This window comes from Vanderwaltozyma polyspora, genomic scaffold (genome assembly GCF_000150035.1).
Source record: "Vanderwaltozyma polyspora DSM 70294 KpolScaffold1036 genomic scaffold, whole genome shotgun sequence".
In the NCBI taxonomy this organism is placed as follows: domain Eukaryota; kingdom Fungi; phylum Ascomycota; class Saccharomycetes; order Saccharomycetales; family Saccharomycetaceae; genus Vanderwaltozyma; species Vanderwaltozyma polyspora.
In genome coordinates this window covers 71,831-84,664 of record NW_001834692.1, presented here as the reverse complement: position 1 = coordinate 84,664, position 12,834 = coordinate 71,831, and the positions used below count along the sequence as shown (strand labels likewise).

The following is a 12,834-nucleotide window of genomic DNA, read 5'->3' as shown; positions in this document are numbered from 1 at the left end:
AATTATACAAAAATACCAAAAAGAAAATCATTATCATTTTTATATACAAATAAATAGACTCTTGTGCATTAGTTCAAATTTTAAATTTAATACCATATGTTTTTAATAATTAGTGTGATTAGACTAAGCAAGATAATAACTATTTGATAAAACATATTCAAATATATTTTGTTTCGCGTCAGGACAAAATGCTGTGACACATAATGCAAAAAGGAGATTTTGAAGGATTATAAATATAGGATAACTAAGAATTATTTTAAGTCGAGTCTTACTTATCTCGATTTTGGGCTATATAAACATTTTAATGTTTCCTTTCAATATGTTCTTTGTGTTTTCCTTCTAAAAAATTGAAATAACTGTAGTATTTCCGGTGAATATTTTACAGAAGATTTGAAATTTGGAAGGTTTGAATTTTTTTGACGAGAAATGGATGTTGAAAGTCATCAGTTTCCTTCAGACGGAGATAGAGCATCTAATATCCTTTTAAACTATTCTGATAATTCCCCCAATTTTACGAGACACTCTTCACTAATTAGACCTGAAAGAGACAATTTAGAGGATCCCCACAATCCACATCATTACTATGCAAAAAAAATAATTGAAAATCAAGATCATATTAAAATCGGTGCCCATAGGACTATTTCAAGGCCAATAAATGCAAAACATTTCAGAGATAATTTTCCTTTTGACGTTAATGAAGGCAGTCTGAGGAAACGTAGGAATACTAATCTTAGTTATGAATACAGTAAGGAAGAGATGAAGTCGGAAAAAACAGATAAGGAGGTCCTTGAAGTAATTGGAATAACAAAGAAATCATTCCAAAAAAACGCAGGGGATGATAGGAAAACTAAAATAAGATTGTGGAAATTCTACTGTTATTTTATAACTTTTTGGGCACCTCCACCTGTATTAAAATTCTTTGGTATGCCTAAAAGAGAGAGACAAATTGCATGGAGAGAGAAGATTGGACTAATATCCATCGTGTTTTATATGGCGGGATTTGTGGCTTTTCTGACATTTGGTTTTACAAAAACAGTATGTAGAAATTTGTCCTTACATGTTTATCATAAAGGTAACTTCACAGACCAATTGCTTATACATGGAAAAGTCTTCGATTTACAAGACTTCAAACATCCAGAAGCACCTGGGGTCCAAAATAACTCCAATATTTTATACCCACCCTATAATGCAAATGGAATGGATGCAAGTTTATTATTTCAAAATGTCAATGGAAACTGCAAGGGATTGATTATACCAAAGGAAAATTGTTCAATACCACACACGAAGGAAGGAGATGTGGCATGGTATTTTCCATGTACGTTGATGAAAGTAGATGGTACATCACTTCCAGAATTTCAGGAATCAAAATATTATGATGGATGGGGGTGTCACACATCAGACAATGCAAGAAGACAATTTTATACTATGAATTATATTGCTGACGTTTATTATAAATGGGAGGATTTAAAATCCAAAGAGAGAGATTTGGTTGTAGTCAATGGGGAAGTTTTAGATTTAAATATTTTAAATTGGTTAGATAAAGACCAATTATCTTATCCATCACAATTTGACGAATTGCAATCATCGGCATTAAAAGGATATGATCTTTCAATTCTGTCATCAAACTATTATCAACAACAAGTCTTAAAATGTTTAATTGATATAGCTAGGGTTGGAAGAATTGACTCCAAATCAATTGGATGCATTGCTTCCGATGTAGTATTATTGGTATCATTAACTATAATTCTTGGAGTTGTTATGGCAAAATTTCTAGTGGCATGCTATTTTAGGTGGAAAATAGCCAAAAATCAAGGTGCATATCCAATGAATAATCAAGCAATGGAGAAGTATATGAAAGAAATTGAAAGATGGTCAAATGAGATGGAATTTCAAGGACCATTATTTCAGGAAGAAGCATTATCTGTTGAGGAAACTGATGGTAAGCACTCTACTATTGAAAACAATATCATGAATTCCACTATTTCATCAAGCAAGCTATTTAATTTTAAAGAGTTTAAATTGAATATGTCAGCAAAGGACTTGGACTGTTCGGCATTTAATGGGATAACTACAATGGTTATTCAAAATCAGTTAAAACAAAATATGGAAGAAATAAACCTAAGATCATCATATATATCGGGAACATGTTCGTCTTCTACAAGAGAAAGCCTTATGACACCGATTGAGGAACCTTACAAACAAATAAATAGTTTTGATCCCTCATTAATCCATCCAAAATCTCTGAGTCAGCCATCTGTTTTCTACATGCCTCATAATTTTCCTTTAGTTCATATTATTTGTTTTGTAACATGCTATTCAGAGGGCAAAGATGGTCTAAGAACTACTTTAGATTCTTTGTCAAACACTGAGTACCCAGCTACAAATAAGCTACTATTAGTTGTATGTGACGGTTTGATTAAAGGATCAGGTAATGAAAAAACAACACCAGAGATTGTTTTGGGCATGATGCAAGATTTCATAATCCCACCAGATAAGGTTGAAGCTTATTCATATATTGCAGTGGCTTCAGGATCGAAAAGACATAATATGGCTAAAGTTTATGGAGGGTTTTATAAATACGATGATAATACCACACCAACTAAGAACCAAAAAAGGGTACCAATGATAACAATTGTAAAATGTGGTACAATTGAAGAATCAAACTCTAGTAAACCTGGTAATAGAGGGAAGAGAGATTCCCAAGTTATTTTAATGTCATTCCTTCAGAAGCTCACTTTTGATGAACGGATGAACGAGCTCGAATATAATTTACTGAAAACTATCTGGCATATAACAGGTTTAATGGGAGATATGTATGAGTTGGTATTAATGGTTGATGCAGACACAAAGGTATATCCTGATTCTTTGACTCACATGGCAGCAGAGATGATAAAAGATCCATCCATTATGGGGTTATGTGGCGAAACAAAAATTGTTAATAAAGCACAATCCTGGGTTACTGCCATTCAGGTTTTTGAATATTTCATTTCACATCATCAAGCTAAAGCTTTTGAATCCGTGTTTGGCTCAGTGACCTGTCTTCCTGGATGTTTTTCTATGTATAGAATAAAGTCGCCTAAGGGTTTTGATGGTTACTGGGTACCAATTTTGGCAAACCCAGATATAGTAGAGAGATATTCTGATAATGTAACTAATACATTACATAAGAAAAATCTGCTTTTATTGGGAGAGGATAGATATTTATCATCATTGATGTTAAAAACCTTTCCAAAAAGAAGACAAATTTTTGTACCAAAGGCCGCTTGTAAGACGGTGGTCCCTGATAAATTTAAGGTTTTATTATCCCAACGTCGTAGATGGATAAATTCAACTGTTCATAATCTCTTTGAATTATTGCTTATACGTGACCTCTGTGGAACATTTTGTTTTTCTATGCAATTTGTAATCGGGATTGAATTGATTGGTACTTTAGTGCTCCCTTTAGCCATCTGTTTTACAATATATGTCATTACTTTTACTATTGTCTCCGAGCCTACGCCAGTAATTACACTCATTATATTAGGAATAATATTAGGTTTGCCCGGATTGGTGGTAATAATTACAGCAACTGGATGGTCATATCTGATCTGGATGTTAGCTTACATATTGGCCTTGCCCATCTGGAATTTTGTATTACCAGTGTATGCGTTTTGGAAATTTGATGACTTTTCTTGGGGAGATACGAGGCCAATTGCAGGTGATGACAAAAATCCGGCTGGACATGATGACATAGAGGGTCCATTTGACTATTCGACAATCAAAATGCAAACATGGAGACAATTCATCGAAGAAGAAAGAAGTCAAATTTTTTAGAACATAATAGAGCTTAACAAACTAAATAAAGTAATCAGAAACATACAAATATAGAGAAAAATGCAAATGTGATTATTAATTACATGATGAAAAATGCGAGTACGTAAAGGTTATTTACAAAATTTGTCATTAAGACGATGCTAAAAAATATTTTTACAGATTATAGAAATATTTGGTAATGAATTTAATCAATGAGACATTGAGAGGAATAATTATGCAGGATTAATAGAAAATCTTTTCATCAGAGTGATCATGTATGGTTGATTGATCATCGGTTAAGTCATTCTTCTTTGAATTTTCTAACCAGGTTAATTCAAAATCTTCGACATTTTGCCATCTCTGGAACCAACCTTTATCTCTTAAGATATTCTTAACTGGAGATCCTTCTACTGGGAAAAAGTAACACAACAAGGTATATGCTATGAAACTGAACATGTAACCAATCCAATAACTCAAATAATACAGTTTCATGGCATTTTCTGATACAGTGACCTTTGGAGCACCGACATCACCAATGAAACCAGGTAAATTTGGAGCAACACCGCAGAAATATGCAACTAGAGCCCTCCAATTAATTCCAAATCTATTTCCGTACATATAGTAGGAACCTTTTTGTTTGGAATATAAGTGAGTTAGCTTAATATAACCTCTTCTAACGACAAAATAGTCTGATGCGATAACACCAGCAATAGATGATAAAAAGATGGCATATGCACCAAGAGCTGATGTAAATTTACTAGAAGATGCCAATAGGTTCCATGGACATATACATAATGCCATAAAAGCACAGAATACAGAACCTCTTCTAATATTGATAAATTTTGGCAATAAAGCACTCATATCAGTACCACATGATAATGAGTTTGCGGAAATGTTTGTACCCAACTGAGCAACAGCAAACACAAAGGATATTAAGAAAACACCGGCTCTAGTTCCACTTGTATATGATGTTTCTAAAAATCTTTGAAGAACATCAACTGGAGACCAATAGTTGACACCGTATAATGTGTAACCGGCGGAAGTAACTATAATACCAATTAAACTTGTAATTGAGAATAGTACTGGGATTGCAATCAATTGTGAATATAATGATGCATTTGGAGTATCACCAAATCTTGAAAAATCTGGAGCATTGACAACTAAGGTAGAGAAGTTTGCAATACAACTAATGATACCTCTAATGAAGGCCCAGGAGAAAGCGGATCCCTTAGGAGAAATATCATTTAATGAACCTAATTCGATATTACCATTAGTTTTCTTTAAAGCCCAGATCATAAAACCAAAGGCACCAAATGGTACTAAGATGGCCTTTACTGTAAATAAATGTTTAATTTTATGTGGAGGTACTAATAAAAATGGGAAACTAACTACCCAGAAAATGAAGAAACACATATATTCATAAGTAGTAGCATTCTTTTGACCAAAATGATTTGGAATTCTTTCTTCCAAGTCATTACCAAAAATTGATTTTAACATTAAAGAGATTGGTTCAACACAAATCCAACTTTGGACTGAGTACCAAATGACAGCCATGACGACACGATTAATAATCGGCCATAAAGAGAAGAATATACCAAAAGAAGCTCTTGCAGATATTGGAAATGAAACATGGTAAGCTGCACCAACTCTTGAAGACAATGAGACAAAGATTGCAACAAAAGTGTAACCAATCCAAATCGTAATCCAACATTGCCACCAATTTAAACCCAATTGTAAGCCAGTTGCGGCAACTTCCCAGGTATTAATGTTGAAACATTCGGCTAACCAAAAATAAGCATAGTTATACCATGACCAAGTTCTTCTAGCTTCTTCGACTGGCTTTAAATCATGATTGTACATAAAAGATTGAACAAATGGAACACCAATTGTAGATTTATCTACAATTAAATATTCGTAGTAAATCTTCTGCCATATGGAATTGTATTCTGAAGGTAATAGCTTCTCTGGTTGTTCGTCGTCACTCAAAGTAGTAGTAGAGACGTTATCAACTAAATTGGTAATGACTTGACTCTCAAGTTTATCTTTATCTAAATCGAATTTACCATTAATAGATGTGACATTGTTACCAGATTCTAGATCTAGCGTCAATACGGATGATGAAGAACGAACTTCAGAGCCCTTTTTAAACATTCTGATTAAATATTTTGCAAAATATAGGTATGGATATGTGTCTATATGGCAAAACTTTGATTAAATTAATTAAAGGGTCTCTCAAGTTGGCGCTGTCAGAAGTTCTCTACTTAGATTATCAACAAGACAAACAAGAAATATTAAGATAAATGTAGTAGTAGAAAACAATGACATCTTAAAAAATGGCTAACTAAAAAATACTTATCATGAACCAAATTAAGATCAGTATTAGAAAATAAGTTGGGATGACTGGGACATATAAAACTTTCAAGATCTCGAGTTTATATACTTTTTTGAAGTTGATGAGATCTTGACAATAGAGCTTAAAACTATTAAACAAGGTTAGGACACAATATAATTCTTAATTAGGACATAAGATAAGAATAAAACGACTGATTCTATGGACAACCTCTCAGAAACCTTAGTAATTCGTATATCAACTTTAAATTGGAAAAAAATTTCGAATGGATAAAACCTTCTCAAAACTGATATTCTGACAAATATACGTACAACTCTTTTAACAAAAAGAAAAGTGAAAATTTTTCATCTTAGCCGTCGGAAAACATTTTCTTTCTTTTTTTTGTCCTGATTTATCGCTTTTGGGTTACGAAGAACCATGACAAAAATGTAGTTGTCAGAAAAGACCTGCAGTGCAATGATCGGGAGGATTAGCCAATTTAAAAAGAAATGAAAATATCTCATTTTCGAAAATAGTGGATAAAAACAATCAGGACAAAAAAAAGAAATGTACTAAATTTGGCTTGTAGAATCAACCAAAGTTTAATGGACACATAGAACGTTTAAAAAGTTACAACGTAAATAGACTGGCAGTAGGTATATCGATCTATAATGGATCGCAAAAAAAAACATTGGATGCTAAAAAACTAAATAGCTTTTTTTTTTTAATAGCAGAAGTTTGCTGTTCAATAAGAATATGAATAGGGCAAATATAGTAGATATTTTTTATATCGTCTATATTGTTGCCTAGATAGAAAAATGCAATGACAAGTTAGGAATTGGTTAGATACAAGAAATATAAGGAAATATTTTCTCCAACGGAAATATTATTTTATAGAGATGGTAAGATCCTGGTTGAATTTTAAGCGAACGATACAGTGGTAGAATTGAAAATGGTCGAATATTACTAAAATGTTTTAATGTATATACATTTTTTTTCTTATCGGATGATATTTAATTTATTTTCTCTTGCGATTGTAAATTTTTAGGACAAATTTGAACAAAAAAAATGTCCTAATTTATTTCACATTGCAAGTAGGGTTTTCAGTTAAGGCCATTTTATGATGGTAATGATTCTTTCACTTATGGATTAATTTGGCATTATCGATTGATTAAATGATTTCAGTATTGTATTTTAGAGGCAGAAGCTAGTGATATTTAATCTATGTAAAACTAGGTCTGTTTGATATTCAATTAAATTACAGTAAAATATTAGGGTATAAATTAATTTTTATTAGTGTATGATATATTTATATGTATTATTTAGATTTTATTTGTAAAGAAAGCCTACTCTAAGTATCTATTTTTATAATTTGTTTTTTTAGATAACTTGTCGAAAGCAATTAAAAAATGTAATAATGAATGTAAAATTAAGGATTAGATTTTAATGATTGAAGATAATTAATAAAAAAAAAAAGAAAAGTTATAATTTTTAAAATGGTATCCAACTAATGCATTAGTTTAATTCTTCTTGAACTTCTTTAAGATATTTCCTGGTTTGATCATTGAAATCTTTCTAACATGGAAAATGTAATAAACCCCGATCATAGCACAAATATTGAAACCAATGTAAGCCCAGTAAAAACCGAAATTTCTCCATAGATAGCTATAGCTGGAACTGATGTGTGTCAAATAATCGTCACCGACATTGTAGATACAGTATGCACATTCGGTAGTAGAAGAAGGATCGACAATATAACCAGTTGAGCGGTTTAAGAATGGTTCCATATATTCCCCACATGTCATACCTGATGGAGGAGCAAAATAATTCAATTCTTTCTTTGAGCAAATAACTGGTTTTTCGTGTAACATAATACCAACCAAGTTTTGAACGAAATATGTGTATGGAGAAGCCTTCCACATGAAAGTCCAGAAACCAGGCATTAATGATTCCGGTTGAGTAACACCACAGAAAGAAATTAAGAATGACAAGGTCAAACCCATTAAAATATTAGCGGATGGTAAATCAGGAGACATGTACAGAACCATTAAACCTAGAGCGACATAAAATAATTGGAATAAGATACAATAGTTCAAATAGAACACAGCAGATCTTGAAGCTTCAAAGAAAATTCTTAATGGGAAATACAATGAGACAAAGAATAACGTTGAGAAAAATAAATGGTATGGGATTTCAGATAAGTATTGTGTAACCATGACCAATGACCAATGGAACATATTAGATTTTGATTCTCTAACTTCAAATAATTCTCTTGATGCAATGGCACGAGCTTGAATTTGATTCATCGAAGGAGCAGACAAAACAATAGCCATGAAGGTTGCAAATAAAGCATTCTGTAACCCAGTAAAAGTCTTACCGACATCATAGAAAGTAAAACCAATGAAAAGACCAGCAGTAATGTTCAGCATCATTTTAGACATGATGTAAGGCAAATCTCTCCACAAAGTTGTGGCAGTTCTAATCCAGACGTATCTGAATTGATAGAAGTAGGATGTAGCGTATTTAGAATTGTCATCATCTGCTGAATCAGCACCTTTTGCAGTTAAATCTCTTATCATTTCTTCAATTCTTTGTTCAGTTTCAGTATGTTCTGGAGAGTTCTTCCAGATTTGATGCCAATCTTCATTGACTGATGCAGTTGCACCGGCACCGATAGCTTCCAAGATATATTCAGCAGGGTTTTCCTTAGCATCGCACTTTCTAGCACCATTTCTTTCAAAATATTCCAATAAAGTAGTTGAATTTTGACCAATGTCACCGAAGTAGACGGTTTGACCACCCTTCTTTAAAAGTAATAGTCTATCAAATTGTTCAAATAGAGTGGCAGAAGGTTGATGGATGGTACACAAAATAGATTGACCAGCTTCGGCTAACTTTCTTAATAATTGAACAATAGACCAAGAAGACTGAGAATCCAAACCAGAGGTAGGTTCATCTAAAAACAACAATAGATCTGGTTTAGCAACCAATTCAACACCGATAGATAATTTCTTTCTTTGTTCAACATTTAAACCACGGCCAACTGCACCAACTAAAGCTTCAGCATATTCTTCCATATCTAAGATACGAATGATCTTTTCAACATATGCCATCTTTTCAGAATCAGGAATACTTTGGGCACGACGCATACGAGCAGAAAATTGTAATGATTCTCTAACGGTTAATTCAGCAATGTGAACATCTTGTTGTTGAACATAACCAGTACGTCTTTCAAAACTTGCATTAATTGGACGACCGTTAACCAACATATCACCGGTAATGATACCGACATTTCTTTGAGCCAAAGTATTCAATAAAGTAGTCTTACCAGCACCAGATTCACCCATTAAAGCAGTTAAAGTACCTGGTATACAGTAACCAGAAACATGATCTAATAACATACGTTGGCCACCATCATATGGAATAGTAAAACAGACCTTATTCCATAAAAATATACCAGTACTTTTCAAACCTTCGAAAATATTATCGTGCTCATCACTGAAGCTTTCACCAGTAGAATATTTTTCTTTAACGTCAGCAACGTTGTAACTATCAGCAGATTCTTCATCTGAAGAAATAGTAGATCTCTTGTAACCCTTCTTGAAGATTAAAGCGTCACCACCAGAAATAACAGGTCTTTTGAATTCAGTAATAAGAGCTTTCAAACCAACATAACCAATTAGGAAACACCACATGATACCAAAATTTCTCCAAGTGTGCTTATATTCATAAGTGTACTGTAATCTCAAATAGTTATCACCTAAAACCCAAGATTGGCCTGGAGTGGAACCTACGAAAGCACAAACTTGATTAGCATTAGCAACGTTTTCATAACCTGGACCACTTGGAACCAAAGTACCACCACATTCCATATGTCTACCATGGAATTCGGCATTTAACATAGATTCAAAAGAATATCTAATTGGTAAAATATAAGAAATCCATTTGAACCATGGATGCATTGAAGGCAATTGAATCATATAAGTTGAGTACATGGAGATAGCCAACATTAAAATACCACAAATAGAGTTAGCTTGGGCGATGTTGTCACAACCAGAGGAAATCATTTCGAATAAACCATTAATGGCCTCAGCACACATAATCAAGAATAGGTAGACGATGAAGAAAGTGCTTGCAGTTCTATGTAAACCAGACAAAAAGAATAGAATGATTAGGAAACATGTAATACCGATTAATCTGAAAGGCATTGCAGAAATGGTACTTGCTAATGCTTCTGCTGAAGGGTGATATAGTGAGTACCCTTTATGCTTTTGTAAAATAGGACGATGGTCAAAGGAAATATTGGCTAAACCTAACAATGAATAATATAATAATGCAAAATACAACACACCACCTCTTGAGAAGGCACCATTAGTAGTTGATGGCGAATTGTAATATAAGGACCCTGTGACAAAAGCCTGGACGATAGCTGCAACAGTGTTGATAATAGTTGACGTTTTATCACCGTAAATTCTTTGGAACCCACGTTGAACACAAAGTTTAACTTGTTCAGGATATGAAACGGTAAAATACGATTTCTTTCTTGAGTATTTTGATTTTTCTTGATTCATTGACTGTTGGTATAATTCTCTTGTTTTTTCGGCATCTACTCTATCTTTATAATCTTGGATATCTTGTTGTAATTGTTGGAATTCTGGAGAATTTAACCATTGATGTTCGAATTCCTCTGCAGTCCTTGGTACCTTATGTTCGTAACCCTCTTTGATGATATGCAAACCGTTTACATCAGTTAAAGCCGTTAAGAACTCTGCAGTAGACTGTCTTGATGGACATATATAACCCATTCTAGCAAAATAATCCTTTGCATCATTGATTTTACCATAATAAATCTGTCTACCTGCAAACAATACTACAACTTTATCGAAACATTCGTAGATATTTTCAGAAGCTTGATAAATAGTGACAAATGCAGTTGATTCTAGTAGGTTGGTCATGATTCTAATAGCTTGGGCGTATTCTAAAGCAGTAGAGGCATCTAAACCTCTAGTAGCGTTATCCCAACAGTAAATGGTACCTCTTGCAGCCAAGGCTTCAGCAATGGAAACACGCTTTCTTTCACCACCTGAGACACCTCTAACAAAATCGTTACCAACTTTAGTATTATAAGTATGTCTTAAACCGAAAATGGTTGCAAATAGATCTCTTGTAGCTGCTATGTACTCAGCCCTCGAGACATCATCGACTCTTTTTGCAGGAGTTTTACAGGCAATTGCGAAATCCAAAGTTTGCTTGACGGTTAGATAAGGGAAATGGACATCTAATTCACCATTATAAATGACATCTGATTTATAATTTTTCATCATTTCATCTTGGTAAATACCATCATAGGAAACGTCACCTTTGACACCACCAGCAAATTGATCTATTTCACCAGCGGTAACTTTTAGAAAAGAGGAACAACCTGCACCAGGTCTACCTAATACCAATACCATTTCACCAGGTTCGGCTAAACAGTTTATGTTTTGTAAAATCTTTCTCATTTTGTTGGATTCTGGGAATCAGTAGATGACAATCTTAAGTTATCCAGATCTAACCCTATGTCTGAAAGATATACTTTGCTGACAGGAACACATTCAGGGTAACTGTTAGTTTTCAAAAGGTATATAAGCAGACCAGATTTCAAGTTTCTAGAAAATATTTTCTCTTTTCTAATGTTCACTTTATGAACTAAATTATATTTTATATTTTGTATACTATATTTAGAATTTATAAAAAACCAAGAGCTTGAATAAACAACTAACGTATAATTGTACTTATACCTTAGATCTCAGTTAATATATCCACTATCACTCCAGTACAACCATGTCCCACCCTGATCAACAGTCCAATAACACTCACCTATTCCAATCTCAAGAAATAGGTGCCGTCCTGGTTTCGAACCTGCGCAAACAGGTTATGAGCCCTGCCAATGCAACCGACCTTATTCCCATTGAACTACTTGGTGTCCAAAACTATGATATGTGGTATCATTACTTTATGCAAGTAGTTGGTGAAGCCAGTCACATTTGGTCAGAATATGTTGAAACTGGAGATATTCAATCCGTTAGAATTGAATATGGATTACCTGATATTCAAATCAAGTCTATGAAAATAATCTTAGACACTAATCTTGTTTCTCTTATCAAAAAGAATGTTCCTAAAGATATTGAGAAAAAGATTAGAAACTCCTTCCTGATGACTAAAAGATCTGGGTCAACAGGATTGTTACTTTTAGAGTACTTAAAAAAGAAGTTGGGTAGGAAATGTGTTAAGTCCACCATGGCTATTTTTTCTGAAAGTCACTCCGCCTCCTCCAAACCTTTAGATCGAAGAAGAGCTGGGCAATAAAATTTGCCACCCCATGTTCACTGTAGGGAGGACTGGACTCATAATTTTTCGACGATCTGCCATAAATCTGGCGTAAGGCTTATCACAAAACTACGGACGCCTCGCGGCTCGTTGTTAGGGGTTACTCCAGATTAGCCAAATTTTTGTTTTGTGGTCCGGACCTCCTTTCTTCTGTAAGAAAAATTGTAAGGACTGAAACCCCAACCTCAAGTTTCCAACCACCTGTTGTTTCTCAAAGATTTCCCCCCCCTTTATTTCTTCTAAAGAAGCTCGACGCGCACTCACGTGATTCGGGAAATTTAAACAATAAAACGCTCAAAGAGAGGGGGGGGAATATTATCCTATAGGGTGATGGAATCCCCTCT

At 33.8% G+C, this 12,834-nt stretch overlaps 4 protein-coding genes across 4 annotated transcripts in view; 2 read left to right on the top strand and 2 right to left on the bottom strand.

The window, feature by feature from the left end:
- Nucleotides 1–426: 426 nt before the first annotated feature.
- Nucleotides 427–3,813, top strand: Kpol_1036p34 (uncharacterized protein; the record flags this gene model as incomplete). Its single annotated transcript, XM_001647098.1, has 1 exon — nt 427–3,813. The coding sequence occupies one exon, from the start codon at nt 427–429 to the stop codon at nt 3,811–3,813; it is 3,387 nt and encodes a 1,128-aa protein (XP_001647148.1).
- Nucleotides 3,814–4,035: 222 nt separating this feature from the next.
- FUR4 (uracil permease) lies at nt 4,036–5,943 on the bottom strand (the record flags this gene model as incomplete). The annotated part of the gene is made up of 1 exon (XM_001647097.1): nt 4,036–5,943. One exon carries the CDS (start codon nt 5,941–5,943, stop codon nt 4,036–4,038), a length of 1,908 nt encoding a protein of 635 aa, XP_001647147.1.
- A 1,698-nt stretch (nt 5,944–7,641) lies between these two features.
- The window catches only part of Kpol_1036p28 (pleiotropic drug resistance family ABC transporter), a gene marked incomplete at both ends in the record, with an annotated part of 6,578 nt that continues 1,385 nt past the window's right edge, over nt 7,642–12,834 (bottom strand). Inside the window, one exon of the mRNA XM_001647094.1 lies at nt 7,642–11,619. Within this exon, the coding sequence (XP_001647144.1) occupies nt 7,642–11,619 (3,978 nt within the window). The remainder of the gene's footprint in view (nt 11,620–12,834) is intronic.
- Nucleotides 11,945–12,469, top strand: Kpol_1036p31 (Tkp5 protein; the record flags this gene model as incomplete). Its single annotated transcript, XM_001647096.1, has 1 exon — nt 11,945–12,469. The coding sequence occupies one exon, from the start codon at nt 11,945–11,947 to the stop codon at nt 12,467–12,469; it is 525 nt and encodes a 174-aa protein (XP_001647146.1).